The 26,072-nt window shown below is 48.6% G+C and overlaps 1 protein-coding gene across 3 annotated transcripts in view; it reads left to right on the forward strand.

Annotated features, from left to right (window-relative positions):
* The window catches only part of MTR (5-methyltetrahydrofolate-homocysteine methyltransferase), a 357,506-nt gene that overhangs the window by 306,896 nt on the left and 24,538 nt on the right, over positions 1 to 26,072 (forward strand). For all 3 annotated transcript variants that reach the window (XM_029593902.1, XM_029593903.1, XM_029593904.1), the window contains 2 exons: positions 4,144 to 4,344; positions 21,744 to 21,936. In XM_029593902.1, coding sequence (XP_029449762.1) covers positions 4,144 to 4,344; positions 21,744 to 21,936 — 394 coding nt within the window. The remainder of the gene's footprint in view (positions 1 to 4,143; positions 4,345 to 21,743; positions 21,937 to 26,072) is intronic.

A 26,072-nucleotide genomic window follows, 5' to 3' on the forward strand; every position in this document is an offset into this window, starting at 1 on the left:
AGTGAGGAGCCCTGAGGGACTCCTATGGTTGCGTCCATTCGTGAGGATTCTTTGTTCTGTATCTTAACCTTGAAGCCTCTGTTGGAGAGAAAAGATTTAAACCATGAGAGTGCGGTGCCTGAGATACCTATAGAAGCCAGAATGGAAATAAGAATGGAATGGTTGACCGTATCAAAGGCGGCTGATAGGTCCAGTAGAATCAGAAGGAAGGATTGACCTTTGTCCAGGCCCATTAGTATGAAGTCAGACATGGAGATGAGGAGGGATTCAGCGCTCAATGATTTGCGAAATCCGTATTGTGATTGGAATAGGATTTTGTTTTCTTCAATGTAGTCGGAGAGTTGAGTATTGACAACTTTTTCTAGAATCTTGGCAATGAATGGGAGATTGGCGATAGGTCGGAAATTGTTGGGGTCTTTAGGATCCAAATTGGGTTTCTTAAGTAGAGGTTTGATGGAGGCCAGTTTGAGGTCGTCAGGATATAGACCTTGGGAGAGTGAGCAATTTATGATGTCAGACAAAGTTTTAGCGATGGATTCAGGGATGGCCAGGAGCAGTTTGGTGGGGATAGAATCCAAAGGATGTGAGGAAGGTTTCATTCTTCTTATAAGAGTTTGTATCTCTAAGATAGAGATGGGTTCCAGTGTTTCCAGACCATTGTTGTTGAGGGATGACTGTTGAAGAGACTGGTGAAGAGCAGGGTCGGTGGGATTAGAAGGCAGTTGTGTTAGAAGGCTGTTGACTTTGTTGTAAAAATGAAGTGCAAGTTCTTCAGCTTTGGATTGTGCTAGGTTGTTGGGAATCTCCTGTGGGGTGATTTGGGTGAGATTGGAAACATAGGTGAAGAGGGCTTTTGCGTCGAAGATTAAGTGGTGAATTTTGGATGCATAGTAGTCCCTTTTGGATTTGGAGGTAGCTGACTTGTATTGATGGAGGGTGGCTTTGTAGATGGATTGTGTATTGGTGCTGGGGGATTTGCGCCAGTCACTCTCTTTCTGTCTTAGATTTTGTTTTAGCTTTCTAAGTTCTTCCGTGAACCATGGTTGTCTATTTGAGGTGTTTGGGAGTGATTTTTTAGTTGCTAGTGGACATAGCTTGTTGGCTATGGAATCTGTGATGGCTTTCCAAGTGCGGAGAGCTGTGTTTGGGTTTGAGAGATCAATGGATGGTAGTTGAGAGGTTAGGTGGGCGCTGAGGTCTTCAGTGGAACAGGTTTTTCTGTATGGGAAGGATGGTGAAGGTCCTTTGGGGGTGGAAGGTTTTTTCAATGCGAATGAGGTTGAGATAAGTGAGTGATCTGACCAAGGGACCTTCTTGCTCTTAAGGCGTGAAGAATGTTTGATGCCTGGGTTAATAAAGATAAGATCCAGCGTGTGGCCTGCTTTGTGTGTGGGTTTGCTAACTATTTGTTTAAAACCCAGGGCTGAGAGGGCTGAGAGAAAGGATTCACAGCTGGATGAGAGGGTGGGGTTATCCACGTGCAGATTAAAGTCTCCTAGGATAATTGCTGGAGCGTCCAGTTTGATAAGGGTTGTGATTTCCTCTATTAAGGGAGAGGGGTCTGTCTCAAGGAGGCCTGGAGGGGCGTAGACGAGTAGGATTTGTAATTGTTCCGAGGTGAAGAGACCCATTTCTAGTTTAGAGTCTGAATTATATGGGTGCTGGATGAACCCGAGGTCTTTTTTTGATGCAAATAGAAGTCCTCCTCCTCTTTTTTTCAGTCGGAGGATGGAGAAGATGTCGTAGTTTGAAGTGGGGAGTTGGTTTATAATTGCTGTGTCCGTAGGTTTGAGCCATGTTTCCGTTATAGTACATATATCTGGTTTGGTGTCAAGGAGATAGTCGTTGAGGATTAGAGATTTCTTGGACAGAGATTGTGCATTAACTAATGAAAGTGAGAATAAAGTGAGGCCTAAGAGTTGGGTGATGGGTGTTATCAAAATTGGTGTGAGTGATTTCAGGTTTCGGTGTAGCGCCTGTCGTTTGGGTTGTGGTATGAATGACCTGTTAGGTATTCCTATTGCTGACAGGCAATGTTGTAGAATAGGTATTGGGAAGGTGGGGAACATTTTAGCGTGTAGGTCTTTTGTTGTACTAGTGCTGCGTTTGTGCTGGTGATGGACCGGAGGGTGAGGACAGCCTTTGTGAGCGGAGGCACGTTGGAGCTGTAGCTGGATGTGTAGCCCTCTGGGGCTGCACGAAGGGGCCAGCCCCTTTGTCGCGCGACGCCGAGAAGCGTCAAAAAATTTAAACAGACTCTTGGTCCCGCCTCCCAGGCGTCGGGGGGACGCGGCCCTGAAGGCTATTGGTTGTCTCGAGGGCTCAGGGAGGGGCGAAAGGCGGCGCAGTGCGGCGAAACTCTTACTTTGGTTTCTCTTTCTTTTTCTTCCAAGTTTTCAGATTCTAACTTGGTTGGGTGGGGTTTTCACAGCGGTTTGTTTCTCTGGTGGTTCTCTTTTGTCTCCTTTTTCAGCTGGAGCGGGTTGGAATCGCTTTCTTCCTCTGGCTTCTTGGCAGAAGGCTGGCAGGTGGGCTTCGGGTCCGATGGGCCTGCTGAGAGAGTGAGGGTGGTCCGGATGATGCCTTGGGGTCCTTCAGGGCAGCCCGAACGGGCTGCACGAAGGGGCGCACAAAGGGGCTGGCCCCTTTGTCGCGCTCCTTCGGCGCGCGACGCCGGGTAGAGCAGGGGTTTAAATACCCCGCCGGTCGCGCCCCTGACGTCACCGCTGCGACAGCGTGGTGGGCGGGTCCTGGTGGTTGCTGTCGGTTCTGGGAGCGGGCTCAGGGCTAGGCGCGTGGTCGGCCGGAGACGGGAGTTCGCGGTCCGGGTCGGGTCGTGGCCGGCAGAAGGTGGGGGCTCGTGGCCCTGCAGTTCCGGAGGTAAGTAGAGCGGCAAGACAGCAGAGGAACGGTCGGCGATCGGCGAGGGGGCCCGATCGGGGGCAAGCGGAACAAGAGGCCTTACCCCGACGGGCTTCAGCGCCGATCGCGCAGGCCAAGTTCACCGCTGGATCGCCGAGGAGAGCAAGAGTTACTTTAACAGTTTGGGAAACTAAGTATGAGGGTAATTTGTAAGGCATGGCAGTTGCCATCCCCTGATGATACCTTTATAGGGGAGACCTGTATGGCGCAGCTGGTGCTACCATAAGCTTGCTGGGCAGACTGGATGGACCAGTTGGGCCTTTTCTGCCATCATTCTCTGTTTCTATGTTTCAGTTTAGTAATGGTTTTGTTACATCCCACCTGTCTGGACTGGTCTGGATGGATGAAGGCGAAATGTAATCTTACCTGCTAATTTCTTTTCCTTGAGTCAAGCCAGACCAGTCCAGGACCATCCAAAACTGCTATTCAGTTCTCCTAATTTCTCCAGAATCCTTTTGTTATGTTCCAGGAGTTATTACAGGATATTAATACATAGCCTCCTTGTTTCTAATTTGGTTATATGGTTTCCCATATTTTGGGATTTCGCTGTTGTTGGTCCCCTGGAAGCCCTTAGAGTTGAAGGCATGGGAGACTTCATTTCTGCTTGTTACAAAAATACTGGCAGGCTGTTGTCCACACTGGACCCTATATAGGATGATATTAGTAAACCTATTGTTTTCTATCTCCATCTGCTGGTGGGGAGTGTAAACCCACTGCTGTGGCCAGACTCAAGGAAAAGAAATTTCCAGGTAAGATTGCATTTCTCCTTTTCCAGCCCTTATCTCGATAATGTCATGGTGACACGGCTAGTTTGCAGAAGGGAACTCAAGTGAGTGGCAACCTATGGTAAACCTTGTAGTTTGAACTGCGCAGGGCCAGGATGTCCTGCAAGGCTATGTGTGGTTCAAACTGTAAGATTGCAGAGCAGCACTAAGCAGGTAGAAGGGAGTCAACAGGTCTTCTGTGAAAGGTAGCAGAAATATTATGTTTTCAGGTTTATAGATAAGTTTCAAATAAGTTAGGTTTATTGTTTTTGATGTAATTATATTGTAGCCCGCTTTGAACTAATGCTGGAAACGTGAGATAAAAAAAATCTAATAAATCAATTGGTGGACTGTATGTTTGTTATATGAAAGAAAATTGCTTAGTCCCTATGGACCATCTGTTTAAATGTGCAAGTGTTTTTTTATTGTGGTTTTTTTCCTCTTTATTTTTTCATAGGCAGAAAAAGACTCGTCCAGTACAGATCCATATTTTTGCCTCTCTGACTTTATAGCCCCAAAAGCCTCTGGTGTTCATGACTACTTGGGTCTCTTTGCTGTTGCTTGCTTTGGAGTAGAGGCGTTGAGCAAAGTGTATGAGAAACAATGTGATGACTACAACAGCATCATGGTTAAAGCTCTGGGAGACAGATTAGCCGAGGTAATGTCACAAGCAGGTATTTTTACAACAGAAAGAACTCTGCCATTTTTGAGTGTCCTTTTGTCACTGTGTACTTATCTTGCAGAGCAGAAAGTATGTTGCCTAAGCTTATTGGGTAAAATTGAATAAACCATTAGCTGTACAGTGAGCATGTAATGAGTCTTTATGATGTGTGTTTTGCCAAACTGCATCATTCATCTAGGAATTTCTTTGCTGCTGCTACTACTACTTATCACTTCTGTAGCACTACTTGGCATACACAGCATTGTACAAAACATTAATAGCAATCCCTGCTCACTAGAGCTTACAATCTAAACAAGACAAAAAATACAGGGCAAAAGTGACTTTGGGAATTTCATTTCTCACAGGACAAGCAGGATGGTAGTCCTCACATATGGGTGACATCATCAGGATGGAGCCCAATCACGGAAAACTTCTGTCAAAGTTTCCAGAACTTTGACTGGCCCCTACTGGGCATGCCCAGCATGGCACTAACCCTACAGCCAGCAGGGGTCCCCCTTCAGTCTTCTTTTTTCTGCGCAGCAGTAGCCTCGCGGTTTAGGAGCTCTGAAGAGATTCCTGACAGGAATTTTCCTCACGGAGTTAATTAAAATTAAATTGCCCCACAGGGGTCCCTCCTCTAACTTTCTCAAGCCACAGTACTCCAGTAAGTTTTTCACCGTTTTTCGTCGATTACCGTCGAGTTTGGCCCTCGCGGCCTACTGGCCGTCGACCGTACCGCAGCTCGATTTTTTTCTATGGCCATGGCGTCGGGTTTTTGTCGGTGCCCGGACTGTACTCGCACAATGTCTATCACAGACCCTCATGGAGTCTGTGCAATGTGTTTAGGCCGTGAGCATGATGTCCTGACTTGCACCAAATGTGCCCTTATGACACCAAAAGGTCGCAAAGCCAGAATGGAGAAGATGGGACTCCTTTTCCGTGCTCACACCCCGACACCGTCCATCGCATCGTCGTCATCGGAACCGGCACCGTCGAAGTCGCACCACCATCGACAATCGTCCGGTGACCGCCCGCCATCGACGTCTCCACGGCCATCGACTCCCGTTTCTCCCCCTCAAGATCGAGGGGATCATAGGGAGAAACATTGGCATCGTAAGTCTCGGACCGTCGAGGGAGCGAAATCATCGACCGAGCCACCGTCCGAGCCACCATCGAAGAAGCCCCGTCCAGGAACTGCACCGACCACTCCTGCGACCGGGACATCGAGGCCACCCTCACCTGATCGGGGTTTGGGAGTCGCGATTCCGCCTGTAAAGGTGGTCCCTCCGACTGTGCCTCAGCCTCCCTCTTCCGTCACGGAGCCGGGACTGATTGCCCCAGGTCTCCGGGAAGAACTGGACCAGCTGTTCCAGGGAGGCCATCGACAAGGCGATGCAATGACTCCAGTTTGCACCGGCACCGAGAGTGGAACGGGTCACCGACCCGATTCCAGCATCACAGGCACCGCTGCTATCCCGGATGGAGGCACTCATAACCGCCCTTCCACCGGTGATTGGCTCCGGTGCGCTCCCCAATGACAGCTTCATTGGGAGGAGAAACACCGTTCCGCATTCCTCCTTCGGGGGTATTGCCTCAGCCATCGATGCCATGTAGTCCCTCGCCACCGATTCATTCATCGGGGGCGATACGCACATCGGCGCCATCGATGCCTTCGATGACGGCACCGATGCCCCCTCGGGCGTCCGCGGTGCCCCCGGCGATTCCTTCGATTTTCTCGGAGCATCAGCCGGGCCCTTCGGGTATTCAACCCCCTTCTCGTCCTACAGGTCAGCCTGCTGATCCTTATGACACTTGGGGTGATGATACTTCCACAGACACCGATGATTTACCTTCACCTCCTTCTCCTACTGAAAGTAGAAAGCGTTCTCCTCCAGAGGACCTCTCTTTCATAAATTTTGTGAAGGAAATGTCGGAATTGGTTCCTTTTCAGCTTCAGACGGAGCAAGATGATAGGCACCAGATGATGGAGCTTCTCCAATTCATGGATGCCCCTAAAGTAATCACTTCTATTCCCATTCATCAAGTTCTTCTTGACCTCCTCAAAAAGAACTGGGAAAACCCTGGATCCATTGCCCCAGTACACAGAAAAGCTGACACTACTTATCTAGTACAGTCAGCCCCTGGCTTTCAAAAATCTCAGCTTGACCACAACTCAGTTGTGGTAGAATCAGCTCAAAAGAAAGCAAAAAGGACAAAACCACACTCCTCTACCCCTCCTGTCAAGGAACACAAGTTCCTAGACAATATTGGCCGACGAGTGTTCCAAGGGGCCATGCTCATCTCCAGAATTGCTTCTTACCAGCTGTACATGACCCAATACAATAGGGTCATTTTCAAGCAAATACAGGACTTCTCTGAAACCCTGCCTGACCAATTCCAAGAACATCTTCAAAACCTAGTCAACAATTTATTTTATTTTATTTTATTTATTTAGTTAGTTAGTTATTTATTTTATATACCGACATTCAATCGAGATATCACATCGGTTTCCAGGTAACTGAGAGAATAGGGCGAGTTCTGCCCTATTTTACATTATAACATGATAACAATTATAACATGGTAATAATTGTAACAGAAATACATGGAAAAATAAAATTATAGCATATAACATATATACATTATGACTTGTTGATAAAATAATTTAGGTATCAGGGTTGATTGGAGGGGGGTAAGAGAAGGGTGGGAGGGGGGGTCGGGGGGGGAGAAGGGGGGGTGGGAGTATCAGGGGAGGGAGGAAAGGAGGGAGAGATGCATGTGGAGGGGGGTGTGATCCTGCCTCAAACCCCTCAAACAAGGGGTTTGAGGCAGGAAAGCATGAGATACGAACAGCTTACGATATCTTTGACACCTCCACTAGAGTGTCTGCAGCTGCCATTTCCGCAAGACGCTGGGCCTGGCTCAAGTCTTCTGACCTTCGCCCAGAAGTGCAAGACAGGCTCTCTGACCTGCCCTGTATAGGAGATAATCTATTCGGTGAACAGATTCAGCAAATAGTGGCTGAGTTAAAGGACCATCATGAGACCCTCAAACAGCTCTCATCGATACCTTCTGACTTCCCTTCTAGACAGCCCTTCAAGAAGGACTCTAAGAAGTCATTCTTCCGCCCAAGGAAGTACTATCCCCACCAACAAGATCCTGAGTTACAAGGCCTTATCAAAAATCTCAGCCTCGCCAGTCCCGGAAGCAAAAGCCACAAGCAGCTCCCCAGCCGGGGCCTGCTTCAGGTTTTTGACTTTCACTTGGAGAGCAGCAGCCTGATCCCTCTGCCACGCATACCAGTGGGAGGTCGGTTATGCCACTTTCATGGACTGTGGCAATCAATCACAACTGACCAATGGATGCTAGCAATCATTGCTCAGGGTTACCACCTGAACTTTCTTGCTCTTCCACCGGACTCCCCACCTCTACAAGCATGGAGACTAACCGACTACTCTGTCCTTCTGGAACAGGAGGTTTCCCTTCTTCTCCAGTCAAGAGCAATAGAACACGTTCCTCTTTCACATCAAGGCCTAGGGATTTATTCCTGGTACTTTTTGATCCCCAAAAAATCCGGGGGGCGTTGTCCAATTCTGGACCTGCGTGCCCTCAACAAGTACCTCCAGCGGGAAAAGTTCAAGATGGTAACCCTAGGCTCACTTCTACCTCTTCTGCAAAGAGGAGATTGGCTCTGCTCTCTGGACTTCCAGGACGCATACACACACATTGCGATAGCTCCAGCTCATCGCAAGTACCTCCGGTTTTTTGTAGGCCAAAGGCACTATCAATACCAGTGCTTCCATTCGGCCTAGCATCAGCACCACAAGTCTTTACCAAATGTCTCGTAGTTGTCGCAGCTTGTCTCAGGAAAGAAGGTGTTCACGTCTACTCCTATTTAGACGACTGGTTAATCAGGGCCCCAACCCAGCAAGCCGCTCGATCGTCCCTGGATTTGACCCTACACACTCTAATTTCTCTAGGATTTCTCGTCATTTACGAGAATTCCTATTTAGTCATATCTCAAACCTTGTCTTTCATTGGGGCAGACTTGGACACCTTACAGGCAAAAGCCTTTCTACCTCAACAACGAGTGCAAAACCTCGTGTCTCTTGCCCACTAGTTGCAGTCTCAGCATACAGCAACAGCTCAGCAATTCCTTGTCCTTCTTGGACACATGGCATCCTCAGTTCATCTCACACCGATGGCCCGTCTGGCCATGAGAGTCATGCACTGGACTCTGAGGTCACAATGGATTCAAGCGACTCAGCCTCTGTCAACCATTTTCCTCATCACCGACACACTCCGTCTGTCTCTCGCCTGGTGGAAAGATCAGAACAGTCTCCTCCAGGGACTGCCTTTTCATCTACCAGATCTTCAACTCATTCTCACCACCGATGCTTCCAACCTCGGCCGGGGAGCTCATGTGAACGATCTACAGACACAAGTATCTTGGTCTCCAGAGGAAGCCAAACACTAAATAAATTTCCTGGAACTTCGAGCAATGCGATATGCTCTCAGAGCTTTTCAAGATTGCCTATCAAATCACATCATTCTGATTCAGACAGACAATCAGGTGGCCATGTGGTACATCATCAAACAGGGAGGCACAGGCTCCTTCCTTCTGTGTCAGGAAGCTGCGCAGATTTGGGCGGAAGTGCTCTTCCGCTCAATGTACCTCAGGGCCACCTACTTGCCGGGGGTGCACAATGTCTTGGCAGACAAACTGAGTCGTGTCTTCCAACTGCACGAGTGGTCGCTCAATCCCTCGGTAGCGACCTCTCTCTTCCAGCAATGGGGTTATCCCCAACTGGACCTCTTTGCGTCCCCTCAGAACCACAAAGTGGACAATTACTGCTCCCTCATTCGGAGCGAGCGCTCTCAGCCCAGAGATGCATTCTCCCTCTCGTGGACAGCCGGTCTGCTTTATGCATTCCCCCCACTTCCTCTTCTCTCAAAGACTCTCGTGAAATTACGTCAGGACAAGGGAATCATGATCCTGATAGCACTTTACTGGCCATGCCAAGCGTGGTTTCCCATACTTCAGGATCTCTCCATCCGCAGGCACATTCCCTTGGGAAAGGACCCGTTTCTGATCACTCAGAGCGACGGATGTCTACGCCATCCCAATCTTCAAACCTTGTCCCTGACGGCATGGATGTTGAAAGGTTAATCCTTCAGCCACTTAACCTTTCAGATTCGGTTTCTCGTGTCCTGATTGCTTCACGGAAGCCTTCCACAAGAAAATCTTATTCCTATAAATAGAAAAGGTATACATCATGGTGTTCTTCACAGTCCCTTGATCCCTTATCCTGTCCAATCTCAAGATTCTTGGACTATCTCTGGCATTTATCGGAATCAGGTCTAAAGACCTCTTCAAGCAGAATGCATGTCAGTGCGGTAGCCGCCTTCCATAAAGGTGTCGGGGACGTCCCTATATCGGTACAACCCCTCATAACACGCTTTCTTAAAGGCTTGCTCCATATCAAGCCACCTTTACGTCCTCCGGCACCTTCTTGGGACCTTAATCTGGTTCTCGGTCGGCTCATGAAACCTCCATTCGAGCCTCTTCACTCCTGTGACCTAAAATATCTCACATGGAAAGTGATTTTCCTTTTAGCTATCACTTCAGCTCGCAGAGTTAGTGAGTTACAGGCCCTAGTTACCTATCCGCCTTACACTAAACTCCTGCAGGACCGGGCGGTACTCCGCACTCACCCTAAATTTTTGCCTAAGGTAGTTTCGGAGTTTCACATTAATCAATCCATCATACTACCTATCTTCTTCCCCAGGCCCCACTCCAACCCAGGGGAACAGGCTCTGCATACTCTTGACTGTAAACGGGCTCTAGCGTTCTACCTAGACCGTACAGTTGCCCACAGGAAGAGCACTCAGTTATTCGTCTCTTTCCATCCCAACAAATTAGGGCAACCTGTGGGTAAGCAGACTCTCTCCTCCTGGTTGGCGGACTGCATATCTTTTTGCTATCAGCAAGCAGGCATTCCTTTCCAAGACCGTGTTAAAGCACACTCTGTGAGGGCCATGGCAACTTCAGTAGCACACCTAGGATCGGTGCCACTTCCTGACATTTGCAGGGCTGCCACCTGGAGCTCACTCCACACTTTCGCAGCCCACTATTGCTTGGACAAAGCCGGAAGACAGGATTCCATCTTCGGTCAATCTGTCCTGCGTAACCTATTTCCAACGTGACGTACCAACACCCTTCCGCCTGCCCGGTGGGGTTCAGGATGCCCTCTACCAAATTCCACCCCAGTTGTTGTGCCTGTTGCACGCCGTTGGGTACATTTGGTGCATGTTCGGACATCCTCAGCTCGGTACTCACCCATATGTGAGGACTACCATCCTGCTTGTCCTGTGAGAAAGCAAATGTTGCTTACCTGTAACAGGTGTTCTCACAGGACAGCAGGGTGTTAGTCCTCACGAAACCCGCCCGCTACCCCACGGTGTTGGGTTCGTTTTCTTATTTTATTTTTTGGCACTGCCTGTAGCTTTCAAAACAAGACTGAAGGGGGACCCCTGCTGGCTGCAGGGTTAGGGCCATGCTGGGCATGCCCAATAGGGGCCATTCAAAGTTCTGGAAACTTTGACAGAAGTTTTCCGTGATTGGGCTCCATCCTGATGATGTCACCCATATGTGAGGACTAATATCCTGCTGTCCTGTGAGAATACCTGTTAAAGGTAAGCAACATTTGCTTTATTAAGACAGTGGTTAAAATCAATAAGGTGAGTGGGATAATCAATGGTTAAGATTTAAAAGCAGCCTCAAGAAGATGGATTTTTAGAATAGATTTGAATAGAGAGGGAGCATGATGCACTGAATAAAGAAGTCTATTTCAAGCAATGTAGCAAGGTGGAAAGCACGGAATCAAGAGTTGGCAGTGTTGGAGAAGGGCATAGATAAGAGTTACTTGCCTGATGAGTGGAGATCACGAAGAAGGGTGTTGGAAGAGATGAGAGGAAGTCTGTTGAGGAGCTGTGGAGTGAAGACATTTGTAGGTGACTAAGAGCAACTTGGAACTGTATACAGAAATGAATAGGGAGCCAATGAAGTGACTTGAGAAGAGGGGTTATAAAGGTGTGTAGCACATTGACAAAAGATAAGCCACACAGCTGAAGTTTGGATAGATTGTAGTGAAGAGAGATGGTTTACTGGGAAAAGTGTGAGGCGCAGGTTGCAGTAGCCTAGGCAGGAAGTGATGAGCGAGTGGATAAGGAAGAGATGAATTTTCACATTGTTACAGAGAAAGAAATGACACAGTTTAGCAGTTTTTAAAATGTGTGTAGAGGAGTAGAGAGAGGAGTCAAAATTGATCCCAAGGTTACGGGCTTAAGGGATCAGTGTTGCCATAGAAACATAGAATTGGGGGAAGAGCGGAAGTGTGCTTGTTAAGGGAGGGAAGATAAGGAGTTCTGTCTTGGCTATTTTGAGTTTGATGGCAGTGGGACATCCTGGTGGCATTGTCAGTCAAGTAGGCTGAGATTTGAGAAGAGATTCCTAGCCAAATTTATAGTATTGCAAAGTAAGTGTAGGAGTTGTCAGCATAAAGATGGTATTGAAAGCCATGGGAGGAGATTAGAGCACCAAGGAATTAATATAGAGAGAGAAGAAAAAAAGGTTTTAGGACAGAGCTCTGAGGCACACCAATTGATACAGGATGGCAGTAGAGGGAGGTTCCCTGTACGTACCCGGATCAGTCCAGACAGCTGGGTTTTGCCTCCCTTCCAGCAGATGGAGACAAAGTTTGAAGGGCACCGCCTCTTAACCTGGTGTGCCACCTGCTGCTCCTCAGTATTTTTCTGTCTCCAGCAGATGGAGGTGGTGCAAAACCTGCACTTCTGATCCAAGCTAGGCCTTTAAAAAAAAAAAAAAAAGAAGAAGAGTTCAGCTTTGGCTTCCCAGGGAGTTGTTAGATCCTGGTGGGACCATCCTCCCTGGTGTAGGCATTGGATGAGCAAGGGTTGGGTACCCTAAATTTTCCTTTGCCGGCGGGGTGACAGCTGGTGGTCCAGCTCCCTCCTCCCTCAGCTCCAGCCTCCTTTAGTCTTTGCCAGCTTTTCAGAGCAGTATCCCTTCTCTTTTTTGCTGTTAAAGTTTTTGAGTTAAAAAAAAAAAAAAGATGTTTTTTTTTGTCAATTACAGATTGCTTTGGGCAGTGTTAGTAGGCTGTGTTGTGGGGCTGGTCACTTATTTTGGGCCCAGATGGGGATGTTGGAAGGCGAGGTCTGTGTTTTTTTCTTCCCTCCCGGTGGTGGTTCTTCCCCCCTCCCGCAGCTGCCAGCATCTTCCTCGTGCTTCTTTGACACCAGCATGCCACGCACGAGCTGATGCTAGTACTGTAGTGAGCAGCTGACAAGCCATATTTCCTATGACTGCTGCGATCGCTGCCTCCCCTGTGGGGATGGCTTTTTGGGTGGTTGTGCAGCGGTAAAGCACCGGGAGGCTGCTTTCTGTTCAGGAGCTCCTGGCCAATCCATTTCCCCTGAGTGGAGGAAATGGCAGCCATTTTGAGCGCTTTTCCCGCCGCGGATCCGGCCAATGCCATCCCTAGGACGGGCTGGGGAGCAGTGGAACTGCCCCATGGTGAGGACCCTGTGTTCCCGGAGGGGAATTTCGGGGAGCCCATGGTCTTTTCTCTTGAGTTTATCGTGTTAATGTCCCAGGCCTTTTTAGCCAATGGTGCTTGCAAGTGGGGTCTCCCCAACCCCCAGTTGCCCGTAGGTCCGCCGGCTAAGAATCCCAGGAGAGAGGATACACAGTCGGCAAACAGGGTCCGGAGAGTTCAGACCCCTAGGCGCTGGGGGGCCACTCGGGAGCTCGCTGCTGAAGATGCGGACCCCATGCTGCCCCTGGACGCCCAGGACCTTGATGCTGAGCCTGAACGCCTATTGTCGGTGGAGGGGGATGACCCTAAAATGGTGCGCCTTTTTCAGCATGACAAGTTGGCACCCCTAATTCCTCATATTCTGGCAGAGCTAGGAACTGCGGATGGACCCTGTTGTTGCCGGCTTGTGGGGGCCTGCTTTGACCGTTCCTTTGCATGACTTGCTCAGACAGATGATGCTCCAGGAGTGGGATACCCCTGAGATGGGCCTCAAAGTCAACAGGGCAATGGACAAGCTTTACCCCTTACCTGAGGAGGTCTTGGAGCTTCTGCGGCTTCCGAAAGTGGATGCCTCTGTTTCGACAGTCACAAAGCGCACGACCATTCCTGTGGCAGGTGCTGCGGCTCTGAAAGATCTCCAGGATCGCAAATTGGAGGGTTATCTCAAGAAGATATTTGAAGTTTTTGTCCTGGGCATGCGTGCTATGGTATGTAGCAGTTATATGCTCTGGGCAGGCCTCCGCTGGGTGCAACAGTTGCAAAGTGCCAAAGACTTTGATCCCTCTGAGGTGAAACAGGCTGAACGCTTGGAGGCTTGGGGCAGATACCATCTATGATTTGCTTCGCACTTCCTCGCGTACCTTGGTCTTAGCGGTCTCTGCACGTAGACTGCTGTGGCTCCGCAATTGGTCAGCGGATGTTTCCTGCAAAGCACAGCTGGGGGCACTCCCATTCAAGGGCAAGCTCCTGTTCAGGGATGACCTGGAGCAGCTCATCCAGCACTCCCATTTTTGAGGCCAAAGGCATTTTCGACAGAGCAGGGCCCAGAACTCTGGCCAGAGACAAGCCTCGGGGAGGTTCCAGTCTTGCTCGCAGTCCTGTCGCAGATGTTGAACAGCCCGGGACAGCACAGGACAAGGGTCCAGCAGGGCCAAGTTGGTATAGTGAGTTGTGGCCAACCCACTCTGAGAGTTCCGTCATCAGGGGTCAGCTGACCCTCTTTTTTAAGGATTGGGTCAAGATTACGTCAGATCAGTGGGTTCTCACTGTGGTAAAACATAGCTACGCATTAGAGTTTACTCGTCCCCTAAGAAACCTTTTTCTGGTGTCCTCTTGTGGGTCTCCAGAAAAAGAATTTGTGGTTCGCCAGACCCTCTACCAGCTCCAAAGCCTGGGGGCCATTTTATCCATCCCTCAATCGGAGCATGGGAAGGGACGTTACTCCATTTACTTCGTTGTCCCAAAGAAGGAAGGCACCTTTCACCCCATCCTGGATTTAAAGAGGGTGAACGTGGCACTCCGATCCGTGATTGCGGCAGTACGAAAGGGCGAATTTCTAGCATCTGGACCTGACGGAAGCCTATCTACATATCTGGATTCGCTAGGACCATCAGAGATTCCTCAGATTCAAGATCCTGGGACAACACATCCAGTTCTGTGCTCTGACGTTTGGCTTGGCCATGGCCCCACAGACTTTTACCAAAGTTATGGTGGTAGTAGGAGGGAGAGGGGATTCTTGTGCATCCCTATCTGGACGATTGGCTCATTCAAGCGAAGTCGGAGACTCTATGCTCGTAGGCGGTGGATGTGGTCTTAGGCCACCTGAGGGTCCTGGGCTGGGTGGTCAATCTTGCCAAGAGCTGTTTAGTCCCCTTCCAGGTCCTGGAATATTTGGGAGCACACTTCAACACTCGTGTGGGAAAGGTCTTTCTCTCCGAGGACAGGATTCACAAGTTGCAAGGCCAAGTCCGGAGTTTGCTTCAGATCTCAGAACCCAGGGTCTGGTATTACTTGCAAGTTCTTGGTTCCATGGCATCTACCTTAGATCTAGTCCCATGGGCCTTTGCGCATATGAGACCTCTGCAGGCTGCATTGCTGACCTTTTGGAACCCGCTGTCAGAACAATTCCACCTTCCGCTACCACTTACAGACACCTCCAGGTCCAGTCTTGCGTGGTGGCTTGTCCGTGGCCACTTAGAATGAGGGGTGAATCTGGAGATACTCCAGTGAATGGTGGTGACAACTGACGCCAGCCTATCCGGCTGGGGGGCAGTGTGTCAGTCCTGAGCCATTCAAGGCCTGTGGTCGCCAGAGGAGGTGATCTGGTTGATCAATTGCCTCAATACCAGGGCTGTTCGACTGGCTTTGGAGAGCTTACGTCCTCTGCCGTGCAATCAGGCGGTCAGAGTCTTGTCAGACAATGCGACGACCATAGCCTATATCAACAGGCAGGGAGGAACCAAGAGTCGCCCGGTAGCCCTCAAAGCAGAGATGCTGTTGTCCTGGGCAGAGCAACACTTAGAGATGTTAGCAGCGTCTCACATAGCGGGATCGGCCAACGTACAAGCAGACTTCCTTAGCCATCAGCATCTAAACCCAGGAGAATGGGAGCTGTCTGAACCTGCCATGCGAATGATCTGTTGCAGGTGAGGAGAAGCTCGTGTGGACCTGATGGCGACTTGGGCAAATGCCAAAGCTCCACGCTTCTTCAGTTGCAGAAGGGATTACAGCGTGGCGGGAGTCGATGCTCTAGTGGTCCCTTGGCCAGTTGTCGTTCTCCTCTACGTGTTCCCTCCCTGGCCGCTGGTGGGCAAGATAATGAGAAAGATAGAACTTCACCCAGGATGAGTGATTCTCGTGGTTCCCGAGTGGCCGTGCAGACCATTGTTTGTAGATCTCGTGAATCTGGCCTTGGACAGGCCCCTGCGTTTGGGTCATCTGCCAAATCTCCTGCACCAGGGTCCTATATTTTTCAATCAGGCGGATTGCTTTTATCTTGCGGCCTGGCTTTTGAGAGGAAACAGTTGAGGAAGAAAGGTTATCTGGAGGCGGTTATCTCTACTGTGCTACGAGCCAGAAAAAGCTCTACGTCCCTGGCATATGTTCGTGTCTGGAGGGTCTTCGAGTCATGGTGCCAGCCTCATGGCGTTCATCCTCGACTAGCTTCAGTGACTCTGGTCCTTTCCTTTCTGCAGAATGGACTCGACAAAGGGACTGTCTTACAATTCCCTAAAGGCTCAGGTTTTGATTCTGGGATGTTTGAGGGGCCCTATCCAGGGTTCTTCTTTCACAACTCATCCTGATGTGGTGCGTTTTCTCAGGGGAGTCAAACATGTGCACCCACTGACTCGCTGTCCTTGCCCCTCATGGGATTTAAACTTGGTGCTCCAGGAATTGTACAAAGCCCCCTTTGAGCCACTGAGGAAAGCCACTTTGAAAGATCTCACGCTGAAGTTGTTTTTTTTGGTGGCTATTTGCTCAACCAGGAGGGTGTCTGAGCTCCAGGCCTTATCTTGCAGGGAGCCTTTTCTGCGCATCTCTGATTCTAGAGTTTCGCTACGCACAGTTCCATCATTTTTACCTAAGGTGGTCACAGCTTTTCATCTGAACCAGTCCGTGGAGCTCCCGGCCTTTTTGGATGCACAACTGAAGGATCCTCATTCGAAGGAGCTGAGATGGCTGGATGTTCGCTGGGCCTTGTTGCTCTATCTGGAGGCTACCAATGGTTTCTGATTGTCAGATCACATGTTTGTGCTGTGGCATGGTGCGAAGAGAGATCAGAAGGCGTCCAAACCTACTATCTCTCGCTGGTTGAAGGAGGCTATTTTGTCTGCATATATATGCCGTGGTCGACCAATCCTGGACGGACTGAAAGCTCACTCAAGCGCAGGCAGTCTCATGGGCGGAATGTCAGCTGGTTTCCCCGCAGGAGATCTGCAGGGCAGCTACTTGGAAGTCTTTACACATCTTTGCTAGACATTACTTGTTTGGACATCCAGTATTCGGATACCGGCAATTTCAATGCCAGTGTCATTCGAATGGGGCTGTCGCAGTCCCACCCTACTTAGAAAAGCTTGTGTACATCCCAGCTGTCTGGACTGATCTGGGTACATACAGAGAAAGGAAAATTGATTCTTACCTGCTAATTTTCGTTCCTGTAGTACCTCGGATCAGTCCAGATGCCCGTCCTCTGGGGTGGTTTTTAGGGGTGAGTGAGGAGAGCCTGCTCGATCTGTTCTTTATCTTTGGCCTTTTCTGAAGAATGGCATAGGCTATTATATGTTTTCATGGAGGTTTCCCCTTCATATTTCTAAGTTCTGTTCTTCATCCTCTGCTTGTTCAGGGGGTAGAGGGAAGTTAATTGAGTTACATGGTTATTTATTACCATTGTTCTGCTTGGGTAAGAGTACATACTGAGGAGCAGCAGGTGGCACACCAGGTTAAGTGGCGGTGCCCTTCAAACTTTCTCTGTCTCCATCTGCTGGAAGGGAGGCAAAACCCAGCTGTCTGGACTGATCTGTAGTACTACAGGAACGAAAATTAGCAGGTAAGAACCAATTTTCCTGTCCACCAGAGGGCACACTAAAAGTGTGATGGGAAAGGTAAGAAGAGAATCAAGACAGGAAAGAGGAATAGGTGGTAATCAACAGTGTCAAAAGCAGCAAATAGGTCCAGGAGTGGTTTTAGGGGCAGTTTGTGTAATGTGGAGGGTGAAAACCAGACTGGAGTTAATCAAGAATGGCTTGAGATAGAAGAAAGTCATGGCAGCAGAGTTGAACTGCATGTTCGAGAAGCTTGGATGCAAAATGAGGAGTGAGATAGGACAATAATTAGGGCAGATAGGGTTCAGTGAGGGGTTTTAGAAGAATGTTTCAAGGCAGTAGAAACAGTTACAGTGGAAAGTGATAGGTTGAGGATGTGACAGATGGAGTTATCTTACGCTCTAAGGAGTAATTGTTAGGCACAGCCATTAATAGGATATATGCCATTGTCTGAAATTTCTACAGACAAGGATTTTTGAGAAAATAAAGGAATATGTTCTAATCTACCTAATCTCATTGCATTAGCTGCCGATCAAATATCGTTCACGATATAAAACAGCCTGCATTTTACACAAAATGATTTATGGTGAACAAACCGAATGGTTAAATACGGCCATTCGCTTCCATACTCCCGAAAGGAACCTCAGGTCAGCAAATAAGGGTCTTCTAACAGTCCCCTCAGTGAAGTCAGCACACCTTAGCCAAGTGAGAGAGCGAGCAGTATCGATAGAAGGCCCCAAACTCTGGAATCCATTACCAGCTGAGATGAGATTACAAGCAGATACTAAAAAATTCAAGTCCGAACTTAAAACATGGCTATTCGGCTGTGCATATGCAGAATCCAATTAAAAACGACCTTTTTTTTTCTTGCCTTTATTTTAGAAGTTTTAATATCTTGTATTGCTTTTATTTTTCTTATTGTTCTCTATTTTAAACTGTATCCTTTTTATGTTTAAGTTTTGTACTAGTTCTTAATTATTTATAATTTTATAGTTACATATCTGTTAGTAATTTGTTTTCTCCCATGACAAGCAGGATGGTAGTCCTCACATGTGGATGACGTCAGCAGATGGAGCCCTATCACGGAAAACGTTTCTGCAAAGTTTCTAGAACTTTTGAATGGCACACTGAGCATGCCCAGCATGCCATAATCCCTGTAGCCACAGGGTCTTCCTTCAGTCTCTTTTTTTCCGTGCCGCAGTTTGCCTCGCGGTTAGGAGCTCTGTGAGAATTTTTTCATGGAAAAACTTGGTTTTCCTAGCGTGTAGCAGATGGACTCAAAACAAATGGGTATTGTGTGCTCGTGCTAGCAGTTGGAGACGGATCTCACGTCAGCACGGGTACATATACCCCCACAGGAAGTGTAGCAAATAAGTAATTTCTGTCTCCAAAGCAGTTTGGAGCTACCCCACGCTCGCTGAGCGTGTTTCTAAATTCTAACGACTAAATTCATAGACGAAACCTACTGAAGACGAGCCCCGCGCTCCTGTGGTGATACCAGGCGGTCACTCACCCAGTTGAGTTTCCCGAGCTGACTTCCGTGGTCCCTCGGAGGTAAGAGCCTCGGTCCGGTGGCCGGTTTGCGGCAGGGACCCAGCCCCCGAGCGAGACGAGTTCGGACGCGGCTTAGAGGCAGCCTCGGTCCCGGCGTGGACTTGGCCCCCGAGCGAGACGGGTTCGGGCGCGGCCTAGAGGCAGCGGGTGCACTTCCTTAAGCGCGGCGGTGAAGGTATTCCCCTCTCCCCCCGCAGCCGGAGACCGCCCGGGTCGCAGCCGGGAAGCGCCGAAGACAAGGTAAGGTGTACATCTTTACTTGGTCTCCGAGGAAGTGTGGACTAACTGGGCCTGCCTACGAGGCAGCCCACCTAGGAGGTCGCCATTTTGCCTGCCTACTCATCTTCTCCACTTAAGCGCACGTTGCTTGCTAAGCGCACGCGATAGGCACACGTTGTTAGCACACGCGATAGGCGCACACGATAGGCGCACGTTGTAAGCGCACGTGATAGGCGCACGTTGTTAGCGCACGCGATAGGTGCACACATTCTAAGACGCCCGTGATAGGCGCATTTATAAGACGCCTGTGATAGGCGCACATTTATAAGACGCCCGTTCTAGGCGCATGCTGTTAAGCGCACGTGTTAGGCGCACATCGTTGGGCGACACCGCATTTCAGGCGAATGGGAGCATAAGAGAGCCCATGCGTCCGCAGAGCCGGCACCTCCAGAATCAGGCATGAACGCTCTAAGCCTCTGCTCAGCATGCAACCTCAGAGCCACACAGAGCGAGGAAGCAGACTCCCTATGTGCCCAATGTGAGGAAGCCATGGGAGTTCCAGGACAAGACCGATCCCAGCCCAGCGGTTCCTCAGGGACCACACCGGACTTGGCAGGCCGCGGCGAGCAGCCAGGGAACCCAAGAGACCTGGTACCCCTGCGGCCAGATCCGGCTTCGCTTTCCTAGGTGGAATTATTTAAGGGGATTCACGCCTTTGTCCAGATGCAGTCTGCTCCTCGTATGGGTCTTTCCGTCCCTGTCGATCTGGCCCCTGGACCCTCGAGACCTAGGCACGGCCACTCGCCACCCGACAGCCCCAATTATGGGGATTCGGATTGCTCCGAGGACCATGCGGAGCCACCCGAGGAGGGTGAATTTCCCTCGGAGATAGAACCATATCGGACCATGAGACGCTTCTTTCGGAAAGAAGATCTTCCAGGCCTGGTCTCACAATGCTTATCGAGCTGGCCATTCCGGGCCAGGACCCTCCAGGGGACCCTATAAAGAACCCCCTGCTAGAGGGCCTGCACCAAATGGCTCACCACTTTCCCCTCCTACAAGCAGCACAGCAGCTAATCGAGCTGGAATGGAAGGCACCAGAGGCCTCATTCAAAGGGGGTCAGGCCTTGGCAGGCATGTACCCTCTGGATCCGGCATCTTCGCACGGTTCCTTCCTTCTTACCCAAAGTAGTCTCACAATTCCACCTCAACCAAACCATATCCTTGCCTACCGCGGAAGGTTTGAAGAAGTCGGAAGAAGGTCGAATGCTACGCCATCTCGACATTGGCAGACTGCTGTCCAGATACCTGGAAATGTCAGAAACAGTACGAAAGACCGACCACTTGTTCGTCCTGCACAGCGGGAAGAAGCAAGGGGAAGCAGCCTCACGGCCAACCATCGCCCGCTGGATTAAAGAAGTTATCAAGGCAGCCTACGTAGAGGCAGGAAAACCACCAGCTCTACAGGTCAAGGCTCATTCTACCAGAGCGCAATCAGCCTCTTGGGCAGAAGCTAGGATGCTGTCGCCTGCAGAGATATGTAAAGCAGCGACGTGGTCCTCCCTCCATACCTTCTCCAGATTCTACCGTCTGGACGTCCATACCAGGGAGGACACAGCATTCGCGAGGGCAATCCTACACGGTCCTCGGGCAGCCTCCCGCCCAGTCCGGGAGTAGCTTTTGTACATCCCATTTGTTTTGAGTCCATCTGCTACACGCTAGGAAATGTTAAGATTACTTACCTGATAATCTCCTTTTCCTTAGTGTATGCAGATGGACTGAGCATCCCGCCCGGCTGCCGGTATACATGGGGATTCGCCGACTCATGGTGAGACATGTTTTCTTATATAGGGCATCCACCCTGCCGGGTGTCGACGCCTTCCGGCTGAGTATACTGGCGGTCTCCAGCTACCATCAATTTGTCAGGGTAATCCTGTTCATTTAATCGATCGGTCAGTCACACATATATCCATAAAAGCTTTTGCAAGGAAGATTACTGATTTGCTACACTTCCTTTGGGGGTATATGTACCCGTGCTGACGTCAGATCCGTCTCCAACTGCTAGCACGAGCACACTATACCCATTTGTTTTGAGTCCATCTGCATACACTAAGGAAAAGGAGATTATCAGGTAAGTAATCTCAACAATATCTGAGTTAGCTGGTTAACTTAGTTGGCTAACTCAGCTCCTCCCAATTATGCCCCTGGAAGGCCCCTAACTTATCCAGCTAAATCCTAGCTATCTAATTTATTAGCCAGCTAGAATTTTGCCAGATATATGTCAAATATTAATTTATCTGGCTAACTTCTGAGTATGAACCTCTTTGAGACTTGTCATGCTGAGAGAGCAGTTCACAGGAGTGACAGAGACTAGGTAGCCTTGAAGTGGAGCATTGTTCAATTAGCATATTTTATATAATCCTCATCTAGTACTGAAAACAAATGTTCATGTTTTCATTTCTAGGCATTTGCAGAGGAACTCCACGAAAGAGTTCGCAAAGAATTTTGGGGCTACTGCATTAGTGAAGAGCTGGATGTCTCGGATTTGCGCAAGATCCGCTACGAGGGGATCAGACCGGCTCCAGGATACCCAAGCCAGCCTGACCACACCGAGAAACTGACTATGTGGAAACTAGCAAACATTGAGGAGAAAACAGGTATGGACTGCAGAAAATCAATAAAGCTGCCTTCTATGGCAGGAATATTCTATGGCAAGAATATTCACTGAATTGGATCCATAGATTAATAGAAAATGAATCATGTATGAACAAGTATGTAGAAAAAAACATTCAAAGATATTTGTCTCCATTTACTTTGATCTTGTTCCTGAATAACCCTTGGGGCTCAAAAATGTAATTTTTGTCTATCTGTGATGAGAAGATCTCAAACCAGAATTGTTAAATATTATTTTTTTATATTTTTAAGTTTGTCTTACTCACTTTAATTCAAAGGAACTTTTGAAAGATAACTTTCAAAGCTGCACGCGCAAAGTTGCTACAGTATTTTATAACCTGCACAGATACTATAGGCACAACTTATAAAACATGAGTACATATGCATGCAAATATGCTCATGTATGTCGAAATCGCGTTCTGTGCGTTCTGTGCAAGTTCAAACATATCTGGTTAAGTAACGGCACTTATATCTGGGCAAGTTCCGACTTATCCACCAAAGTTGCAGCAAGGTGGAGGCTTAATGAAGACCTAGTTGCAGATAAATCCTTTACTGCTAGTCTTATTGCAGATATTGAGGATTATTTAATCCTGAATGAGACAGGGGATGTGAGCCCTGCAGTAGTCTGGGAAGGGCTAAAAGTGGTTATTAGGGGTAAGTTGGTAGCTAGGGCCTCTTATTTACAAAGGGAGAAGGAATTGACTAGGGTCCAACTGACGCTCCGGCTTAGGAAATTGGAAATTAAACATAAGAGATGTGATGATGATCACACCTTTTCCCTTCTAGAAGCGGAAAGACAAGAATTGAAAGCTCTAGACCTAGCTGGGTTGGCATTCAAATTGGAACGGACAAAACAGAAATTTTTTTAATTTGGTAATAAAGCAAGCAGGTTGTTAGCCAGGCACCTAAAAGACCAATGTTTGCTTAACCATATTCTTAAAATTAAGAACAGAGAAGGGAATTTCCTATATGATAGTACCCAAATTTTTTACAGATTTGCTCAATTTTATGCGGAGCTCCATTCCTCAGCCTCTATCATCAAGGAGGAGTCTACAGAGAAGTATGTCCAGGGAATGACTTTGCCATGTCTTCCACAGGAGTCAAGGATACACCTAAATGCTAAGATTGGGAAAGATCACAGAATTTAAAATGGGGAAGGCCCCGGGCCTAGACGGGAACACAGCTAGATTTTATAAATCATGTAAGCAGGGCCTTGTTAAACCTCTCACGGCAATGTTCAACTTCCTGCAGGATGGAGAACATCTTCCGCAGGGCTCAAATGTTGCTGGCATTACTGTGATCGCAAAAGGATGATGGACCCCCACATTAGTAGTTTGTGTAGACATATTTCTCTAATCAACATTGATCTCAAGATTCTTACTAAAATTTTGGCTCAACAGCCAGGTGGGGTGATTCCTGTTCTTATCCATGGGGATCAGTCAGGTTTTGTTCCGGGTGCCAATAATGTACGCAGAGTCTTACACTATGTGGTGGGTCCAGAAGCAGAAAATTCCTGCCATATTGTTGGCGGTGGATGCTGAAAAAGCATTTGACAGAGTACACTGTCATACTTGTTTCAGGTTTTACACCAGTTTGGTTTGGAATCAGATTTTTTTGACCTGAATGAAAGCTTTATGTCACCATCCAAAAGCAAGCATCCAGGTTAATGGAAGGTATTCGGATTTCTTTGAGGTGCAGCAGGACACGAGGCAGGGGTGCCCGATATCCCCTCTACTGTTTGCTTTCTCTTTGGAACCCTTCGCTGCCCAGATTTGGGCTAATGATAGAATTGCTGGGGTTCTTGTGGAAGAGCAATCTTATAAGATGACTTTATTTGCAGTTGATTTATTATTTCTGTCATGGATCCTGAGCAGTCCATTCCTCTTTTGTTAAAGGAAATAAGGACATATGGGATGGTCTCAGGTTTCAAGATGAATGAAGATAAGTCGGAACTTCTGAATTGAACTCTTGGGTGTGAGGAGGTGTTGGGCCTGACGGAATGCCTACCCTTCAAATGGGCTGTAGGGAGTGTGAAATATCTTGGGATTTGATTGGGGGAGGACTTGGGAAAATTGTTTGATATTAACTATGGTCCGCTTTTGAAAGGTGTATTTGCTGATCTGGAAAAATGGGAACTATTACAGCAGTCCTGGTTAGGTAGGCCCTGCGGAGCCGCCATTATTCTGTTCTTATTCGGATTATTTCAGTAGCACAGTGATGGCTAACCTATGACACGCGTGTCAGAGGTGACACGCCGAGCCGTTTTTGCTGACACGCGTAGCGTTTTGGGACTATCGAATTTTTTTTTTTTTATCGGCTGTGCCGAGCCTTTTTTTTTTTATCGGCTGCGCCAACCCTTTAAAATTAGTTTTTCAGTATCTCCCCAATGCCCCCGGGCGCAGCGACAGGCAGATAGGCAGGGCTGTGGTGAGGCTCACGTCACCACAGCCCAAAGAAAAAGATCGTGTTTGAACGCGCTGATGCTCCTCCTCCTTCCTGCCTGTGCAGCCCCGGAAGTAAACGTTGCTGGAGCCGCGTGGGCAGGAAGGAGGAGAAGCATCAGTGCGTGCAGAAGAGGAGCATCGCTTGCGCTTACGGGCCGCCGCGAATCCCAAGTCGCAGCGGCCCGAGAAGAGGAAGAGGCCCGGTAGCAGAGCTGCAGGGGCCCGAGAAGAGGAAGAGGCCCGGTAGCAGGGCCGCTGCAGAGCCCATCCTGCGGCGACCCGCAAAGAGGAGGCCCAGAGGTGAGAGAGAGGCTGAGGGTCTGTAGAGGGTGTGTGCGCGCGTGTATGAGATGAGTTGAGAGATTGTGTGTGAGGACCTGAATGTTTGCAGAGACTGCATGTGCTTGAGCAAGACAGCATGTGGGAGTGAGAGAGAGCCTGTGTGTGTGAGTCAGACAGCATGTGCCAGTGAGAGCCTGTGTGTATGAATGATTATATGAGAGAGAGAGCATGTGCCAGTGAGAGCCTGTGTGCATGAATGATTGTATGAGAGAGAGCATGTGCCAGTGAGAGCCTGTGTGTATGAATGATTGTATGAGAGAGAGCATGTGCCAGTGAGAGCCTGTGTGTATGAATGACTGTATGAGAGAGAGCATGTGCCAGTGAGAGCCTGTGTGCATGAATGATTGTATGAGAGAGAGCATGTGCCAGTGAGAACCTGTGTGCATGAATGATTGTATGAGAGAGAGCATGTAACAGTGAGAGCCTGTGTGTATGAATGATTATATGAGAGAGAGAGCATGTGCCAGTGAGAGCCTGTGTGCATGAATGATTGTATGAGAGAGAGCATGTGCCAGTGAGAGCCTGTGTGTATGAATGATTGTATGAGAGAGAGCATGTGCCAGTGAGAGCCTGTGTGCATGAATGATTGTATGAGAGAGAGCATGTGCCAGTGAGAGCCTGTGTGTATGAATGACTGTATGAGAGAGCATGTGCCAGTGAGAGCCTGTGTGCATGAATGATTGTATGAGAGAGAGCATGTGCCAGTGAGAACCTGTGTGCATGAATGATTGTATGAGAGAGAGCATGTAACAGTGAGAGCCTGTGTGTATGAATGATTGTATGAGAGAGAGCATGTGCCAGTGAGAGCCTGTGTGTATGAATGATTGTATGAGAGAGAGCATGTGCCAGTGAGAGCCTGTGTGTATGAATGATTGTATGAGAGAGAGCATGTGACAGTGAGAGCCTGTGTGTGTGTGAGAGAGAGAAATGCATGTGAGAATGAGAACCTGACTGTGTGTTTGAGGGAAGAAGATGGAGAGAAAAGAAACAGAAAAAAAGACAATATAAAAGGAATTGGCAAAAAAAAAAAAAAGGGAAGGTGGAAAAAAAAAGCCTGTGACCAACCAATTAGAAAACTAAGATCAGACAGCAAAGTAAAAAAAAAAATAATTCTTTTTAGTGATTGGCACATGTAATCTTTGGGAATGTGCAAGAATAGCAACATCCCCAATAGTCATGTGGCAGCAGTGACAGTGGCAGCAGAGGAATGAGAGAGGCTCCGAGGTTGCTGGCAAAAGAGAGGGGGTTCTGCCTTTAGTGTGTGCATGTGTATGAATGGGACTCTGCCTGGGGGTGTATGTGTGTGAATGCATGTGTGTCTGCCTGGGGGTCTG

The sequence above is a fragment of the Rhinatrema bivittatum genome, chromosome 3 (genome assembly GCF_901001135.1).
Source record: "Rhinatrema bivittatum chromosome 3, aRhiBiv1.1, whole genome shotgun sequence".
Lineage (NCBI taxonomy): Eukaryota > Metazoa > Chordata > Amphibia > Gymnophiona > Rhinatrematidae > Rhinatrema > Rhinatrema bivittatum.